The sequence below is a fragment of the Microtus pennsylvanicus genome, chromosome 1, assembly GCF_037038515.1.
Source record: "Microtus pennsylvanicus isolate mMicPen1 chromosome 1, mMicPen1.hap1, whole genome shotgun sequence".
NCBI classification, from domain to species: Eukaryota; Metazoa; Chordata; class Mammalia; order Rodentia; family Cricetidae; genus Microtus; species Microtus pennsylvanicus.
This window is the reverse complement of record NC_134579.1, coordinates 206,054,484-206,073,008: the sequence shown is the minus strand read 5'-3', so window position 1 is coordinate 206,073,008 and position 18,525 is coordinate 206,054,484. Positions and strand designations below refer to the sequence as shown.

The 18,525-nt window shown below is 43.6% G+C and overlaps 1 protein-coding gene across 5 annotated transcripts in view; it reads left to right on the top strand.

Moving 5' to 3' along the window:
• The window catches only part of Rmnd1 (required for meiotic nuclear division 1 homolog), a 35,002-nt gene extending 22,823 nt beyond the window's left edge, over positions 1 to 12,179 (top strand). For 2 of the 5 annotated variants that reach the window (XM_075949792.1, XM_075949787.1), the window contains exons 9-12: positions 61 to 137; positions 2,807 to 2,927; positions 8,489 to 8,605; positions 8,914 to 9,722. In XM_075949792.1, the coding sequence (XP_075805907.1) occupies positions 61 to 137; positions 2,807 to 2,927; positions 8,489 to 8,605; positions 8,914 to 8,946 (348 nt within the window). In that variant the 3' untranslated portion in view covers positions 8,947 to 9,722. Of the gene's footprint in view, positions 1 to 60; positions 138 to 2,806; positions 2,928 to 8,488; positions 8,606 to 8,913; positions 11,839 to 11,934 lie in introns of those variants that run through there. The other 3 variants (XR_012907960.1, XR_012907966.1, XR_012907970.1) reach the window with 3 other exon arrangements.
• Positions 12,180 to 18,525: the final 6,346 nt, after the last annotated feature.

Here is an 18,525-nt window from a genome sequence, read left to right as displayed (position 1 = left end):
GACCCCACAGACACAGGCCCATTGTGGATGTTGTTTTGATTTTGTTTTCCTTCCAAATAGGCATTAAAAGCTGGGAAGAAAGTCAAGCTGTCTCATAAAGAAGTTATGCAGAAAATGGGTGAGCTCTTTGCCCTCAGGTACAATGTCCTCTTGTAAATGAGGGATTTCCTTTAAGAGAAAACATTTAACTATAAGCAAGAAAAACTCTTCCCCCATGAGAAGCCAGGAGGCTCCATTAGGACTGTCGGGAAAGCTGATGAATACAGAAGGGCGAAACTATTCTCCATTAAACATGCCACACGTCCCAAGACCCCCAGGAAAATAGGGCAGTGCACATCATACTGAGTGTGACGTTTTACACCTACTCCCTGAGCATCACTCTTCTGGGAGGTTTCCCCCTAGTTTACTGAGTTTAGCACTGTGCAGTGGTACAGATGAGGAAGACCTGTCTCCTAACTGGTGATTTCCTGTCTTTGCGGAGTGATGTGTCCTGGTTGCCATTGTCCGCTGGGCATGTCATCGAGCTCCCTCCTTTGCACATGGGATGAGTGTCTTCAAGGCTCCTTGTCCACAGAACTGTCTTCCCACCCCCTTTGATCAGCCCGCAGAGGAGTGGTTCAGGGTTCCAGTATCTGTGTTCCTCAGGCTCAGGGATGCTCATTCATGGTCATTCATTACGAGCATCCAGCAATAGAGCCACACAGACTTGTGTTCTCTGAGAAGTAGGGGAGATTGTTTCCCCCTCTTCTCTAGCCAATACAAGCAGAATCTGACAAACAATTTGTAATGCCCAAACTCAAAAGTTAGGACTAAATAAATCTAATTTGAGACTAGCTTCTGCTAAGCCTGACTTTCCTTACCCTGTTTTGCCCTTTACAATAAGTGTTTCTGTTACTGCAAAGAAAGTCTGAGCAAACAGGTGCTGGTCGCAAGCCTGGAAACCCGAGTTTGATCCTAGGCACCCAAGTAAAGGTCGGGAAAGACAGACAACTCACAAAGCTCTCCTCTGACCTTCACATGCTTCCCATCACACACACATGCAGACGCATCTCATAAACAAACACAATAATTCTTTAAAAAAAAATAGGACTAGAAAGCAATTGAGAATCTTGCTGCTCTCCCAGAGGATCTGAGTTTGGTTCCCAGCACCCACATCACACAGTGCACAACTGCTGTACCTCTCGCTCTAGGAGGTCTGACACCCTCTTCTGGCCTCCAAGGACATATGCACATAAATAAATCACAAATCTTTGTGATCTGTGATTCATGGCTAAGTATGTCAGGTAAAGAGTTGAGTCTTGGGGCTGCAGCTGTCACTCAGTTGGTAGCAGTCTGCCGGGCATGCACAAGGGCCTGACTTTGATTCCCAACACTGCAGGGAACCATGGAAGCAAAAGGATCAGAAGTTCATGATTCTCGGCTGGGCAGTGGTGGCGCACACCTTTAATCCCAGCACTCGGGAGGCAGAGGCAGACGGTTATCTGTGAGTTCGATGCCAGCCTGGTTTACAAGAGCTAGTTCCAGGACAGGCTCCAAAGCTACAGAGAAACCCTGTCTCGAAAAACAACAACAACAAAACAAAAACAAAAATAGCCAGGGTAGACTACCTGAGACCTTGTCTTTATTTTTTTATTTTTTTTTCCAAGACAGAGTTTTTCTGTGTAGCCTTGGCTGTCCTGAAACTTGCTCTATAGAACTGGTCTGCCAGCCTCTGCCTCCCAAGTGCTGGGATTAAAAGTGTGCATCATCATACATGACTGAGACCTTGTCCTTAAAAAAAGAAGAAGAAGAAGAAAATTGATGCATGTGGTGCTGTGTGCCTTAAACCCCATTGCTGTGGAGGTGGAAGAACCAAATCTCTGTTAGTACAAGACCAGGTTGTATATGCATTGAGTTCCAGGTTAGCCAAGGTAACAGTGAGATCCTGTCTTAAAATACAAAAGTTGCAAATTATACATATAGTATTATTCTATTTGCATAGCAAAAATGTTTATTTCTCTTGATATATGCATACACACATCTGTTCATGAAGAAATGTACAGGTGGCCCTATCAAAAAGTTTTGCATTGTTTGGTAGTCTTAACATGCTGTCTACTGTGTTTCTGCTTTCTTCCCCAACATATATCTTAATGAATGAATGGCTATTTGTATTTTACTATGTAACATGCATTTACATTTTTGTTTGTTTGGTTTTTGTTTTTTCGAGACAAAGTTTCTCTCTACCTCTCTGGCTGTCCTGAAACTCACTCTGTGGACTGGCCTTGAATTTACAGAGATCCACCTGCCTCTGCCTCCCTGGGTGCTGAGATTAAAGGTGTGCACCACCATCACCACATTAGATTAAACACTTGTGATACCACAGTATGGGTGAAACTGAAAGAGAGCACCAGTGTGGCAGCACACCCCTTGGTATACCTAGTACACTAGAGACTAAGGCTTACCAAAGCCAAGCTAGCCTGAGCTACATGGTCAGTCCCTGCCAAGCTAGCCTACATGTACTGCCACCTGTCTTGTGTTTATACAGTGACTGAAAGAATAGAGGTGGCCAATGAGCCCAGAGGGTGAGAGGAAGGGAAAGCTGCAGGTAAAAAGAAAAGTGAGGTTTGCCCATCTTTACCTTTTTATTTCTTCTTGGTTTTCCTTTAGAGGATGCACAGGTGTGTGTGTGTGTGTGTACACTTCTCAAATACTTTTCAAAGAACAGAACTTAAAACTGTTCTTATTGTAGCATGAATATATGAAATATAATAGGAACTGATTGTTAATTCACCATAAATGAAAGACTAAACTGTACTTTTTATTTAAGGCACCGTATAAACCTGAGTTCAGATTTCTTGATGACTCCTGACTTCTACTGGGACAGAGCTAACCTGGAGGAGCTTTATGATAAGACCTGCCAATTTCTCAGCATTACTCGAAGAGTTAAGGTATGTATGTTTTAGAGAAAAAGACATACAGGGTGGTGGTGGTGGCACACACCTTTAATCTGAGAGCTTGGGAGGCAGAGTCAGGCAGATCTCTGAGTTCATGGTCAGCCTGTTCTACGGAAGAGTTCCAGGACAGCCCAGACTACAAAAAGAAACCCTGTCTGGAAAAACCAGAGAGAGAAAAGGAGAGGTGGGATTCTCTGCTACAATTTACTACTGAAATTTCCAGCTAAGTATATTTAACTGCATTTGGAGACATACTCTTTGACTTCTGGTCATGTCTCCTTGGATTTCCACTTCCCTCATCTTTCCTCTTTGCAGCCAGTTTAGATTCTTTTTCTCAGGAGACTGAGGCAGGATGGCTTTTGAGTTCAAGACTAATGTGTGCTACACAGATACTGTTTCAGCCCTGATCACCTAAAGGACTATATAAAATAGAATGGATTGTTACAAGAGGGGTTTTTAGATACAAAGTGGCATACTGTAGCCCTGGCTGGCCTCAAACTCACAGTTGTCTTTGCCTTAGGCCTAGTCCTGAGATTACAAACACCTGGCTCCACTTCTCAGTTTTCTGTGTCAAAGGCTCAATTCTGATGTCCGTGTTCTTTGTTTTGTCTTAATGTTTCCTTGTTTTTGAGGTGGAAGTCTCCCTACATTACCCAGGCTGGCCTTGAATTTGGGGATCCTCCTGCCTCAGCCTTCCACATAGCTAAACGTTTCATCTTTGTATGATGTATATGCCCATGTAGATTTTGGTTTTTCAAGACAGAGCTTCTTAGTGTAGCTCTGGCTGTCCTGGAACTCTCTCTGTGGACCAGGAGGGCCTCAACCCCACAGATTCACCTGCCTCCGCCTCCCAAATGCTGGGATTAAACGTGTGCTACCATCACCCGGCTTAAATTAAACATTTTAAAAGTAAACTCGGACTTCTGATAGCAGAGTATGGATAAACTAAACTAAATCTTGTAGGCCCTCTGTTTATGTGGGTGCTAGTGACCTGAAATCAGCTCCTCATGCTTACATTACAAGTACCTTATCAGCTGAGCCATCTCCCAGCCACCACCTGCTTTCTGCTGAGGGTTAGTGTTTTCAGTGTACAGGAACACTGCTGATGCTACATGTGCTCTGTGTGGGGGAGCCAGGTGAGGGCATGGGTGCTATGGTATGTGTGCGGAAGTCAGGGCAACTCTCAGGACTCAGTTCTTCCCTTCCACCACGTGGGGACTAGGGATTGAACTAGTCGTCAGGCTTAGCAGGGAGCACCTCTACACACTGAGCCATCTTACTGACTTCAAAGTTACTTTTTCTTTTCTTTTTTTTTAAACTTCCATTCTTTCTTTCAAACACCTTCTAAAGTCTCCATTTCTTTTGTTGCCTCGAATAGTGTTTCACTGTTTCCTGGTCTACATTCTTTTCGATACAACTTCAGTCACGTCTCAGTCACCATATCAAGTAAATGACATAATTTCAAAAAATCCTCTACAAGTCATTGATTGCTATGTACTTCTAGAATATATCCTTTTCTCCAACACTTGTCCTTTGCATAAAAATCCCATCAAAGGTGTCCACAATCTGTCACTCATCTCGTTCTTCGTGTCTTCTAATGCAGGAAAGTAGATGCCTTCGCTGCTTTGGCAAGGCTGATGATCGGTGCTGGAGTTGTTTTAGAAGGACTCAATGTAGTGTGAGAACCAGCTGTCTGAGACACCTGACAGCCCGGGCTGTCTGGACAGATGAAAAAGTCTGACTTTCCTGATGTAGTAGTGCCCAAGCTGAAGATGAGGATGTGAGAGGCGCCAAAGCTCTATACAAATGAAGCCTCTCCAGCGCTGGCTGATTGCTGCTATACACTAAGTTTCCCCCAAACTAGCAGCTAAAAGCAGCTCGTTCTCCTAGTTTTATGGGTGGGGCCTCTCTCCAGGCTACAGGCATCTCTGAGGACTGCTGGGAGGATTCACGTTCTGTCTGTTTGTGTGGTGGTTGCTAGGCTCAGTCCCTCAAGGCTGTTGGACTAAGGTCTCAGATTCTTTCCACAGGAGCCTCTGTACAGAGCATCTACTGACTTAACTACGCATGGTTAGAGTCCTAGAGTGAACAAGACAGGAGGCAGTATCTTACAGCCTGATTACAGTCCTGGGCAGCTGGTCATTGTGCAGTGTTCTCTTGAAAATAAATCAGAGGCCCACCCATACTCCAAGAGCGCCAGGTCAGGAACATCTAGATGGTGGCTTAGAAGTCACCTGTCAGGAGGGTTTTGAGAGAGAGTTTGTTTTAGAAGTCTTCTTTGTACAGCGGCCTACATCATCCTCACCCCACCCGCATGGTGCCACGTGACCATCAGTAACTCCCAGACACTCAGGAGGTACACATTCATATGCATAAAATAAAAATGAATCTAGAAAAATGAAACTCTAGGAATTTCTAGGAAGACAAATGTCCTACAGGGTGAAGAAGACAAACTACTTCAGCTGCTGGAGACATAGCTCAGTTGGTGAGACTTCCCAATCTGCATGGAGGAGCCCTGTTCCAGCTCCAGCAGTGACTAACAGCAGGAACCATGGTGCACATCTGTAATCTCAGCACTTATGGAGACAGCTGGTCAAGAGTTCTAGGTCATCATAGTGAACAGGAAGCCAGCCTGGGTTACATGACCCTATCTCAAAAGGAAGAGTACAACACCAGTCCCCAAGCCCAGGCAGATGGGGGTAACACACTGCAAAGGAATGGTAGTGAGCTGTGGCAGCGGAAGTGTAGTTCCGTGGATAATGTCTTATTAGAATCTGATACTTTAGAATGAAGGTGTAATGTAAATTATGTCTCCATTAATTTGGAAATAAATCTCCCATGGTTTTTAGGTGCAGCTCTAGTTGTGAAATTTAAAATACTCGAATTTACCTCTCTTGATATCTCTCTCCGTGTGCTAACTTTGAGTATAATCGTTATAATGAAATGTAATGTAACTGCCGCCAAGACACAGGTGTCTCTTCCTCTTAGAATCAGCATGTCCTCACTCAAGCTTGATGAAATTGACTAGGGAAGAGCCAGGAGCTCAGGGCACTGCCTGCACCGCACGGCCATGTTTTCCTGACCTCCACTCTGGTGGAGGTCGTTTTCACCACACTCCTCTAGCCACATTTCCCTTCATGTGTCTCCCTCAGGCCCTCCACACTGACATGCTTAGGCATCCCCAAGCCAACTGTTACTCCCCACTAGTATGTAGACTCCTTGGCATCTGCTACTGTATTTGTAGAATAAACACAGGCATTTAGATTTCAAAAGGAAACAAATTATATTCTCATTTTGAAACTGCTTTGGCCTGTACCAAATGCTTGGGTTCTCCAGATCTGAACTAAAAAAAAAAAACAAAAAAAAACAAAAAACATTTTAGTCATCAGGAGACTTTTTTTAAAGACAAAATCTAAGTAGCCTGGAACTTGCTATGTAGACCATGCTGGCCTAAACTCAGGGCGCTTTTGCTCCAGAAACTAAGATTTAATGTTATTCACAACCAGGACAGTTCCTTAAGATTTATCGAGTATGTCTTCATGAGCTTTTTACAGTACGTGCATGCAGGTGCCCGGAGTCCAGAAGAGGGCATGAGACCCCTAGAACTGGACTTGTGAGCTGCCTGGCAGTGCTGGGGAACAGCCTCAGTTGTCCTTTGCAAGAGCTATCAACATTCGTTGCTGAGCCCAGGAGACTTGAACACTGCACAAATTGTTTTCAGGTTTTTTGTTTGTAAGCAATAGTTGGGAGGTAACATGTTTTCCGTTCTTTGGTCACAACTAAAATAGAGGTCTGTCAGCAATTTGAAGAGAGAAATAAGCTTAAATATGAACACATTAGAGGTCAAGACTAAGCAATCAGTAGACGGAATGGACAAAAAAAGAACACAGTGCCTAGGTACTTACAGATTAGAAACTACAAGGTGGGCCTATGAGCCAGGAATGTGTGTCCCTCACTAGTGAAGTATTGGAATGCTCTTGTAGAACCCTGAGTATGACATGTTTCCACTCACACCTAGACAATACTGGCCAAACCTGCACCAGTATAATGTTCCCCAGTTTTACAGCTTTCCAAGAAACGTACAAGTACTAAATGGGTGTGTAACTGCTAGTACTCACATCCAGGATTGGGACACTCATCCACACCCACTCCAACCAGTCTGTCCAAGGTGTTAGAACCCAGACCCTTTGCCAGTTCAGCGGGTAGTGGTGCCTTCCAGTGGGTTACACAGAGAGGTCCCTTTGTGCTCACTTCCATACACAACTAGAGCTATGGACACTTGCGCCAGAGTAGTCTCGGCATGCTTAACAAAGTTTCAAGTTTCCCTAACAAAATATTAGGAAACCCTATCTTTAAAATTTCCATCAGGAGCTGGGCAGTGGTGGCGTACTAATCCCTGCACTTGGGAGGCAGGTGGATATCTCTTCAAGGCCAGCCTGGGCTACCATAGAGAGTTTCAGGACAGAGAAACCCTGTCTCGAAAAAGAAACAAACAAAAAAAACCTTCCATAAGGGGTTGGAGAGACGGCTCAGTGGTTAAGAGCACTCTCTGGCTGCTCTTCTAGAAGACCTGGGTTCAATTCCCAGCAGCCATCAAGGCAGCTTACAACTGTAACTCCAGTTCCAGGGGATCTAACACCCTCACACAGATATACATGCAGGCAAAACAATGCACATAAAAGTAAACAAATCTTTTTTTTAAAAAAAAGTTTAAAACCTCCATTAGCTTTAAAAGGATTAGTATGCCAATGTTTTTTTGTAGGGCCCATTTGTTCATCCCGGCTGCCCAACTAGCTTAGTCCCGAAATAACCACACAGAAACTGTATTAATCAAATCACTGCTTGGCCCATTAGCTCTAGATTCTTGTTGGCTAACTCCTACATCTTAATTTAACCCACTTCTATTAATCTGTGTATCATTACAAGGTTGTGGCCTACCAGCAAAGTTCCGGTATGTCTGACTCCGCCCTTCTTTTTCCCAGAATTCCGTTTAGATCCCCCCCCCACACAGCTCTGTTCCCCTATAGCTCTGCTATAGGTCCAAAGCAGTTCCTTTATTAACCAATGGAAGCAACACATAGACAGAAGGACTTCCTACACATATTGTTTCTTTGAAGCTACAATATAAAGGGACCAGTGAATCTAACTACCCCAGAACTGCATATAAACAGATGTGGTGGTTCATGGAATAATGGGACTCTGGGAGGTGGGAGCAAGACTGCAGGCTACCTAGGTTACAAAATAAGTGAGGAGTGGAGACGGCTTGGTGGTTGAGTGCTTTCTGAGTTACCACCAGAGTTAAGAGCTCAGCACCCACGTAGGTACAAATGCTTAATGAAAGCTCTGAGGGGTTCATGGCCCTTCTGGCCCCTGCAGGAACCTGCACATATATACATTCAGAAACATACGCAGTAACAAAATTTCACTGCAAATGTTTCTAGATGGAGCCACTAAACACTGCTTGTCTTTGAGAACTAAGCAGCAAGAATTTAATAAACCATGTATATCTGTTTTCTCTTTAAATATAAAAGCATGACAGTAAGATTTTCTTGCAGGTCATGAATGAAAAGCTTCAGCACTGCATGGAGCTAACAGACCTAATGCGGAATCACCTGAATGAGAAGAGGGCACTCCGCCTGGAGTGGATGATCGTCATCCTCATCACCATCGAGGTCAGCAGCTGGCTTGTTTCAAATGCTCTGATGTGCTCCCATATTTTACAGACAGCATTCGCTAGTTTTGGCTGTAAATTTATCATGTACAGCCTAATATCAGATCAGCTACCTTCCTCAGGCCCGCAGCTTGCCATTTGACAAAGGAGTGCTTCCTCCAGGGACCCTTCCCATCACCGCAGCTGCTTGATTATTCTGTCAGCTTGACACAGTGTACACCACCAGGGATTTGTAAGCCACGGGAAAAACCTCAGGATGAAGTTTAGTTGTTTCTGGAATTAGTAACTCTTGCTTTCTGTTTTTCTAAGGTAATGTTTGAGCTGGGAAGAGTGTTTTTCTGATCTTGTGACGAGAACATCACTGGAAGAGATAATTCAAGTCCTACAACCAAAATAAACCAGCATTCACTATTGGGTGACTTCTTATGTAATAGGTATTTAAACCTTAAATCAACTGTCAGTGGGCACAGGACACACCTGTAAATTCCAGCACACTGAAAGCTGAAACAGGAAGATGAGTTCCCCGACAGACCTTGTGCTGCATAGGAACCCAGCTATGAGGGGAGCTGACTGGGGGGACACCAATCTCTGCACTTGGAAAGCAGAGGCAGCTATAATATAGCAGGGTTGACTCTAGATAAAATAAATGTCATAATGACCTTCTGCAGCTCTAAAATATATTGTTGCCTGAATAAAAATGACAAATATGATGTTTGGGTCAACATACTGAAAGTTCATAAAGGAAATGTTCCAGCAGCTTTAGTGGCCTAATTTGAGTGTTCATAGGCACACTGCATTTCAGTAGTCAACCCTTTGTACTCAGGCATCACGTAAGCCAATCTTCCTACACACCTTATTATGTGCGTGACTCATGCACCACTCAACCACAAACATAAAACTCAAAACAATCAAGCCAGCACTCAGGAGGCAGGGGCAGGTAAATCTCTAAATTCAAGGCCAGCCTGGTCTACAGAGCAAGTTCCAGGACAGGCTCCAAAGCTACAGAGAAACTGTCTCACCCCACCCCCAAAAAAGAGATGCATTTCCAAAAACGGTAACATCAAATTCCAGTGGATGACAGGTGCATTACTTAAGCTAGTAAAACTATGGTGCCTGACAAAATTTAATGTATTTATAAATGTTGCAAAAAAAAAAACCCCAAACAAACAGATTTTCACAAACATTTATTAGGATAAAGGTTTATGGGGGACACGTACTACAAAAAGCAGTAGCCAAAAAAAGGAATACAGATTTGAATAGTTTTCCTGTATTTGAGTGGATAATGGTGGACACTTATTAAGGTATTAATCCCATTTTCATTTCCTGCCCCAGTATTGCACCCAGCAACCACACAGCACTGTATACCTACTCTACTGGTCACTCTTCATCCAATTCAGCACTACTTCAAATTCTCTTATATGGCTCTCAACTCCAAGATACCATAGAGCAGCTGAGAGACACCCCTGCTCGACAGAGCTTACCGGCAAGAAGGCTATAGGAAACCACTTTGGGGACAGGAACTAAAAATTGACTGGACGAACTTAGATGTCACCGTTTGAATTTTAAAACAACTTGGAACAGTAAAGATTTAAAACTTTTAACTTTGCTTCCATACAAGAGACTTGGAATCTGTTTATACGGTAACAATTTTTTAAAACATTGCTAGTAAAGAGTAGAGAGAGGTCAGGCTGGGTGACGTTTATCAACTGAAGGCTTACAGAGGGCACCTAAGAAACACCAGCCAAGTGCTTCCATGCACATTACCACTCCTGCCTGCTCCAGGACCAATCTTGAACTAAAGCCATGTGCGCTGGGTTCTGGTCATCCAGGCACAAGAAAATTATGCATCTAATGTCTCCTGTTTACGCCTATTAGGATCCTCTCTGCATAGCATGGCCCACCATCCTGGATTTTTCTGGAGTGAAGGTTTCCCAGGAGCAGTCACTTTCTGACCCAGACTGTGCAAGTCAGGCAAGAACTGACCCCACCCCCACTTTCAGACCTCCTCTTTCCACTGATGCGGGGTGGAAATTACCTTTCAGTTCAACTCTGCTGTAATGCTACAGAGCCACGGCTATGCCGCCTCTTCTACCATCAATGGCTGTTGTCACAAACCAACATTATCAGAGCAAGTACAGATGCTTCTCAATTTACTACAGTGCTCTAACCCCCCGCCCCCCCAAAAAAATCAATAGGTGGAAAATATAAGATGCACCTAATTTGTTTAACTCCAGTTTCCCAACAGTACCAGTTAGCAGATGTGATTACCAACTGGGATCTGCAGTTCACTCAGAAGAATCAAACCAGAGCTCACCTGCATCCTCAAGGAGATCTGAAGGTCAAAACCTTCATTGTCGGCTGAGGATAAAGCAGTGCAGAGTGCTTGCTTAGCACATGCTACAGAATGCATCAAACAGCCCTGTACTAACGCCTGTAATCTCAGCACTTAGATGGAGGCAGAAGCTCAAATTATTCTGTCTACCTTCATGAGTTCAAGACCAGCCTGAGCTACAGGAGACTCTTAGAAAACAAGACAAAAAACTAAATTGAAAACGTTGGTAATTTTCTTATAAAATTTCATCATTTAAAAGCCCTGAGTCATAGACAGGCTTAGTGGCACACATATCCCTGTCCTCTAAGAGGCAGAGGCAGGTGGATCTTTGAGGCCAGCCTGGTCTACACAGTGAGTTCCAAGACAGCCAAAGCTACATAGTGAGACCCTGTCTTGAAAAAAATAAAATCTTGAGTCAAATGGGACTTGAATAACTACAATAGTACTTTAGCAGGGCACAGTGGTCTACACCTGTAATCCCAGCACTTGGGAAGCAGAAGCAGGAGAGTTCAAGATTATCACCTGGCCTACCAGACCCTGTCTCAAATAGAAGGGACCACCGGGGCCTGAAAAGATGGCTCAGTAGTTAAGAGCTCTTGTTGCTCACCAAGGACCTCAGGTCAGCTCCCAGTACCTGCAAGTCAGCTCAGAACCATCCATAATTCCAGTTCCAGAGCATCCCAAAGCTGACCTGGGGCACCAGGCACACATGTGGTACACATGCATGCAAAACCCTTATATTACCATACACATCCAATTTAAATCTATAGGGCTGGGGAAAAAAATGGCCCAGCAGTTAAAAGCACTTGTTGCTCTTGCAGAGGACACAACTTCAGATCCAGCCAATACTCTTCTGCCCATAAAGGGCACCATGCACACGTGGTGCACATACCTACACACAGGTAAAAAACATTCATTCACATAAGCCTATTTGGTTGGAACCTCCAGCTCATTCCTACTTGATCCACAAAGCCCCATTCCTGTCTCTCTCCAAACAGCACTCTCTGAACAAAGGAAGGCACCAAAAAGCCCAGTTCTTCATATATCTCCCGATGTTGCCTGCAGTCCAAGACTCCACTCAAGCATTCCAGCTTTTGCCCACACTTGGGCACAAACCCAGCTTGTGGCAGACACGTCACCACCCCTCACCTACAGGCTATATATAAGCTCCCTGCTTTAGTTTGGGGCTGGAGAACTCACCCAGGAGTTGCTTAGCTCAAATAAACCTATTCTTTACTTTTAAATTTGGCTTGCTCTGGCTTACTGTGTCAGTGGAGAAACCTATTATGGGGTACAGAAAACCTATTATCTTGGTGGCAAAACCTGGGAGCTGAGGCTTCACACGGGGTGGACTTGGTTCCCTTTATCTTCTCTCCACCCGGGGTGACTGACTTGACTGGGTAAGTCACCCATTTCCCAACCACCGCCTACAGGGGTACTGGGTACCTCTCTCCAGGTTCAATCTCTAGTATAGGAAGAAATTAGAAAAATCAAATTTCAACTACTGAGTGTGTGCCAAAGTGGGTTTCCCCCCCAAGATTTAGTTATTATACAGTATTCTGCCTGCGTGTGTGTCTACACACCCGAAGAGGGCACCAGATCTCATTATAGACGGTTGAGGCATCATGTGGTTGTTGGAATTGAACTCATGACCTCTTAAGAGTAGCCAGTACTCTTAACCTCTAACCCATCTCTCCAGCCCCAGAAAAAAAGGTTTTACAAGCCTATAGTCCCAACACTTGGAAATGAAGAAAGACTAACAAAAGCTCAATGGGGCAAGAGATGGATCCAGGGTCAACATCTGCTGCTCTTTGAGAGGACCCCTATTCAGTTCCCACATGGCAGCTCACAACAGTCTCGTAACTCCAGTTCCAGGGGATATAGCACCCTCTCTGGCCTCTGAGTACCAAGTACACACTGGAGGTACATATATACATACATGTAAGAAAACATTCATACACACAATGAAAATAAATGTTTTAAAGTTAAAGGCCTCATGGGGTATATAATAAGTCTGAGACTAGCCTAAGGTACATGAAACCACCCACCTCTTTTCCTCAAAATTTAGTTCTAACTTGAATGTGTTTCTTACTTTATTTAGCCAAATTAAAGCAGGCACTCTGAAATGGCTACAAATTTTTACAATTCTATTTACATAAAATGCTGGGAAATGCAAAACTACAGTACAGCCAACAGAGAAAACCAATGGAGACTTGATGTGAAAGACCTGTCTGGAAACCTAAGCAGTTATTATACATATATAGTGTTGAAATTAACAGGACTGCACACGGAAAGAAAAATCAACTTTATTGTATGTATAATTTGAAGTTGTTTACATAAAAGTTATCTATTTCATTGGTATATTAACAAACACCATCACTTACTGAGATACAATGCTAGATAAGCACCCCCTACATTATACATTACACAACCCTAATAAATTTATCCCTGTTGGGAGTAAAAATGGACGTTAAGAGATCAAACAATATGTTAGATGTAGCACAATTTCAGACCAGATACAACTGTAAAGCCTTTCCTTCTTGTGTCCCTGTGCCAGAGTGTTTCTGTGTACTTGAAGCCAGAGGTTAGGAATCATCACCACCTTTCTATTGTGTGTGCACGTGCCTTGCTACAGCATACACGTAGAGGAGATCAGAGACAACTTTGTGGGCCCAGTTATCTTCTTCCACTTTTACATGGGCTCCAGGAATTGAACTCAGCTCAGGAGGCTTGCTCGGCAAGCACCTTTACCTGTTGAGCCATCTGACCAACCCTCTGCCTTTTTGAGAGTGTTACTTTATTTAGGCTAGAGTGGCTGGCCCACCAGTGATGCACCAGCAGTGCAGCTTACAACTTCTAGGTGGTGTTGGGGTTCCCCAAGCCCTCATGCTTGCACAGCACTTTACTCACTGAGTCATCTCCCCAACCCAAAGCCTATCCCCTTAACCGCGATGTAAAATACTGGCTCCACTGTTCATAAACACGAACCACGACTCCTCCCCCAACAGGTCCTTTGTTCTATTTCCAACTCAACACATAACATGAAAACACAGGTAAGCCACACAACGACCTCACAGCAGCACCATCCAAAAGCGGAATTCTGCTGCGGTAGAAATGTTCTCTGGTGGGCGTGCGGCTGTCACCTGTACCAGGTGTGCCTTAGCTACTAGACCGGACCACACAGATCTAAAGAAATAAACATTCTAGATAAACAAGTAACTTATGGCAATTTATCACCAATAAAGGAAAACAATTCAAGGTAGGTATCATCCAACTAAAACTACTTTTTGTACACTTCCTCTCAAAACTCGACAGTTAGTTTCCACACCAACTTCACCTAGTCTACCATTCTCTCATTGTGTCTTCCCCACTGCACCTTTAGTGCAAGGCTAACCGTTTACACACACACCTATACCTAGATGTTTTCTACAACAATCACTTCTCCACTCAGTGCTAGTAAGAAAAATAATCTTAGCCCTCCCCCCCAAGCTTTAATCCTTCAACTACAAAAGTAGATAAGCACCAGTTCAGAACTCACTCAAGCTTACAGTGAGGTAAAGGTTAAAAAATACATATAAAATAAACCACCATGTAGGAGTGGAGACTTCTCTCCACTGGTAAGTGGAGTGTTTGTCTAGCACAGAGGAAGGCCTGGGTTAGCTCTCCCGCACTCCATAAACTGGGAGTGGTGCTGGTGCAAGTCGGTAATTCAAGCACTTGGGTGGTGGAAGCGGGGATCAATAGTTTCAAAGTTCAAGGTCACCTCTGGCAATCAATACCAGCTCAGACAACCTGAACCAGACCACAAACAGACTATTAAGTAGGAACAGGAACCACAAAGGTTGCAAGGTAAGGCAGTCCGTAACAGTAATCCCAATATTCTAGAGAACAAGGATACGACCATACAGGAAGTCCCAGGCCAGAACAGGCTACCAAGTGAGACCATCTCATTATAATGGAGAAAAAAAGGTTAAGCAAATGTTTTAAGAGAAAAGTGTGTCATCTTCCACCTGCAATCGTGAAGTCTAAAATAATCTATGGTGTCCTATCTATAATTTAGAATAGTCTAAGAGTTCCCAAGGGGCATGGTGGTCCACTCCTTTAATCACAGCACATGGGAAACAGAGACACTGTCTCAAAAAAAAAAAAAAGTTTCCATACAAATTTCACAGCAAGCTGGGATGGTAACCTAAATCATGTGATGGAATCCCAGCTACCTAAGACTGGGGTAGTGCCAAGCTCAAAGTCAACACGAGTAACTTAGCAAGACCCCATCTCAAAATAAAAAGTGAAAGGACTAGGGGCTTACTTCTTCAGTAGCAAACACTTGCCTAGCACACACAAAAAGGCACTAGATGCAATTCCCAGTCCCAATAAATAATTTCACAGCATAAAATACTGTAGTTTTCTTCATACTTCATCCTCTTGTGGACTGAAGGCACCTGCACATGTGTACAGCCAAACACACATACTATGGTGGTGTTCCCCCATGATGCAATTCATCAGCTGGGCACACTGGTAGTGCTGTTTGGGAAAGTTTGGACTCCTTCAGGGTAGGAGTCTTGCTAGATGAAGCAGACTTGCTAGATGTGGCAAAGGCAGGTGTTGAGTTTGCAGCATCCCTCCCCTTCAGCTTGCTTTCTCTGCTTCAGTGTGTGGCTGAAATGCAACCTCTGAGCTTCCAGTTCTCCTCCTGCTGCCGCTAAGCCTCTCCTGTCATCATGGACTGACTCTACCCCTGAAGCCGTACACCAAAATAAACTTCCTTTCTTAAGGTGGTTCTGGTCATAGTATTTATCACAGCCACAGGAAAGTAACTAAAACGTACACATATATACATAATTAAAAAGAAAGTCTTTAAATCCCAGCACTCGGGAGGCAGGCAGGCCAGCCTGGTCTACAAGAGCTAGTTCCAGGACAGGAACCAAAAGCTACGGAGAAACCTTGTCTCGAAAAATCAAAAAAAAAGAAAAAAGAAAAAAAAAAGAAAGTCTTTAATATCTACAGAAATGGGAGAGATGGCTCAGTGGTACAAGTTTCCAGCACCCAATCCAATGCCCTCTTTCTACAGAAGCACCAGACATCCATGTGGTACATATAAACTCATGCAAACACACACATAAACGTAAATAACTATGTGTTATTTATGCAGAGGTTATATAAACACACAAAGCTAAACATTATCACAGGTCTGCAAATTGGGAGACTAGACAACATATCTACACTGTAAGTTCTTTAAGAAAGATTAAAAAGCAATTACCAATTTTCTCATCAGCAAACAGATTATTCATGATAAAGCTCAGAGAAAATTTTACTTCTCAAACACTAACTCAGGCCTTGGGTTGAATAACCCCTTACCTTCCTTGAGCCTCCTTTCACTCAGTTAAGGCTGAGCAGAGAAACCAGATGCCCTTACCAGAAAAGAAAAACTGACTTCATCAACGAACTACTCAGATTGACTCTAGCAAGGTTTCTGATTCCATCCTAATTCGTCTAGGAACTGGAAAAACACTAAACTGAGCCAGCTACAGATCTGAGCCAGCTACAGCCTCCTCAGCGGCGGACTGAGGAGGAGGAACAGCTTCCTCCCTCCTCCTGTCAGCCTAGACCTGTGCTGTGCACTGCCACTAGGAGGAAGCACACATGACTGTGTGTGGAGGCTCTGGGGGAAGCCATCCATGCCAGGGATAAGGACTCTTAGCAATCCAACAAAGAACTGGAGGCTGCAACCAACTACTGGCAAAACGGTGAACCACCTTGGAAGCAGATCCAGTAGCTACAAGAACTTGACGGAAATTTCTGGATGACCCTGGCCCAGCCTCTCAGTTCCACTACTCCCTGATACCTGTAACCCACAAAACTATGTGAGATATACATGCCTTACTGTCTTAATGCTGGGGTTGATTATAGCAGGAAAAAAAATTCAGTGTTTCCTCATACTGTGGTCCCAATTTTGGTTGGCATTATGAAATAAATGTAAAACAGCCCAATCAATTTCACAGATACATACACCTTTAATTATGGCACTGGGAAAATAAAGGCAGAAGAATCCAAAATTCCAGGGAATACGGCCAGCTTGGGCACAAGAGATCTTTCTTTAAAAAATAACAAAAAGGGCTAGAAAGATGGCTCAGAGGTTAAGAGTGCAAACTGCTCTTGTAAAGGACGATTCAGTTCCCAGCGTCTACCACACACACAATTTAAAATGTGGCTCAGCAGGTCAGAGTCTGCTGTGCAAATCTAATGACCTGAGTTTGATCCCTAGAACCCAATGTAAACGTGGATGGACCCAAAGTATTCCTTTGACTTCCACACTTGGGCTACAGCACACACCCTCACGCCTATACCCACAGTATTTTAGAAGGCATTCATCAGCACCGCAGTGAATTCTCACAGATTTACATGCCCTTAACCACAGCAACTCACTGAAGCATAAGGAATTCATCTCTGGGGACTGTGACCTGTAACAACCAACCACGAACCAGTATTTCTTAAAACTCCTATGATATAGCCAACGAAATAAATATGACAGTCTTCGAAATAAATTGGGTTTTCACCTGCTTTGTTTGTGGGGTTTGTCAGGTTTTTGTTTTAAGATTGGATCTCACTCTGTAACTGACTGGCCTCAAACTCACAGCAATCCTGCTGCCTCAACCGTCTGATAGCTGAGATTACAGGGATGTGCCACACTTGCTAAAATGCATCTTTTCTTACTTCTATGTTAAGCTCATTATATAAAGAGGGTATGAGGCAGGCATGCTGTCACATGCCTTGTAATCCTAGCACTCAGGAGGAGGCAGAGGCAGATGGATCTGTGAGTTCAAGGCCAGTATGGTTTATATAGTGAGTTCCCGGCCATTCAGAGCTACACAGAAGACTATGTCTTAGAACCAGAGGCCATGGTATACCACATACACACTCTGAAATCCATATAAAAGCACACCATTGTAGTTCCAGGACAGGCTCCAAAGCCACAGAGAAACCCTGTCTCGAAAAACTAAAAAAAAAAAAAAAAAAAAAAAAAGCACACCATTGTCCTAATTTAAGGTTACTCAATAGGACATCCTTCATAAAATCTAGCCAAAGACAGCACTGGATTCTGATCACGTTTATGACCAAGATCTTCCTGCTAACTTTCTTGCAAAGGTTTAAAGGAAATTCCACATTAACCTGAGCACATACAAAACTTTCATGGAAACTGAGGGTTAAAGGTAACTTCAGAACTGTTATAATCAATCTTTTTTATTCGCTGTAGATGTCACACAGGAACTATCTTCTTCAAAACATACAAGAAATGCCTACTTTTGTGAAAGTCCCTCAACAGAAGACAAACCAAATCTCTCATCAATACAAGGCTTCACAGGGCATTTACTCATCTTTTTGGGATGAATCCACTCAGATTGTTAGCACTGTTTTCTTTGAACTCCCAATTTGCTCGATTTTCAAAATACAAAAACAATTGGTAATAAAACTAACAACTTATTATTCAACAAAAAGCAGGTGTGGCTTTTCTGTCAACAAGAGAAGTGATAGGTGCCCTCAGCACGGCCCTTCTCTGTAAGGTGTAAGGGCTGCCGTTTCCCCAGCCC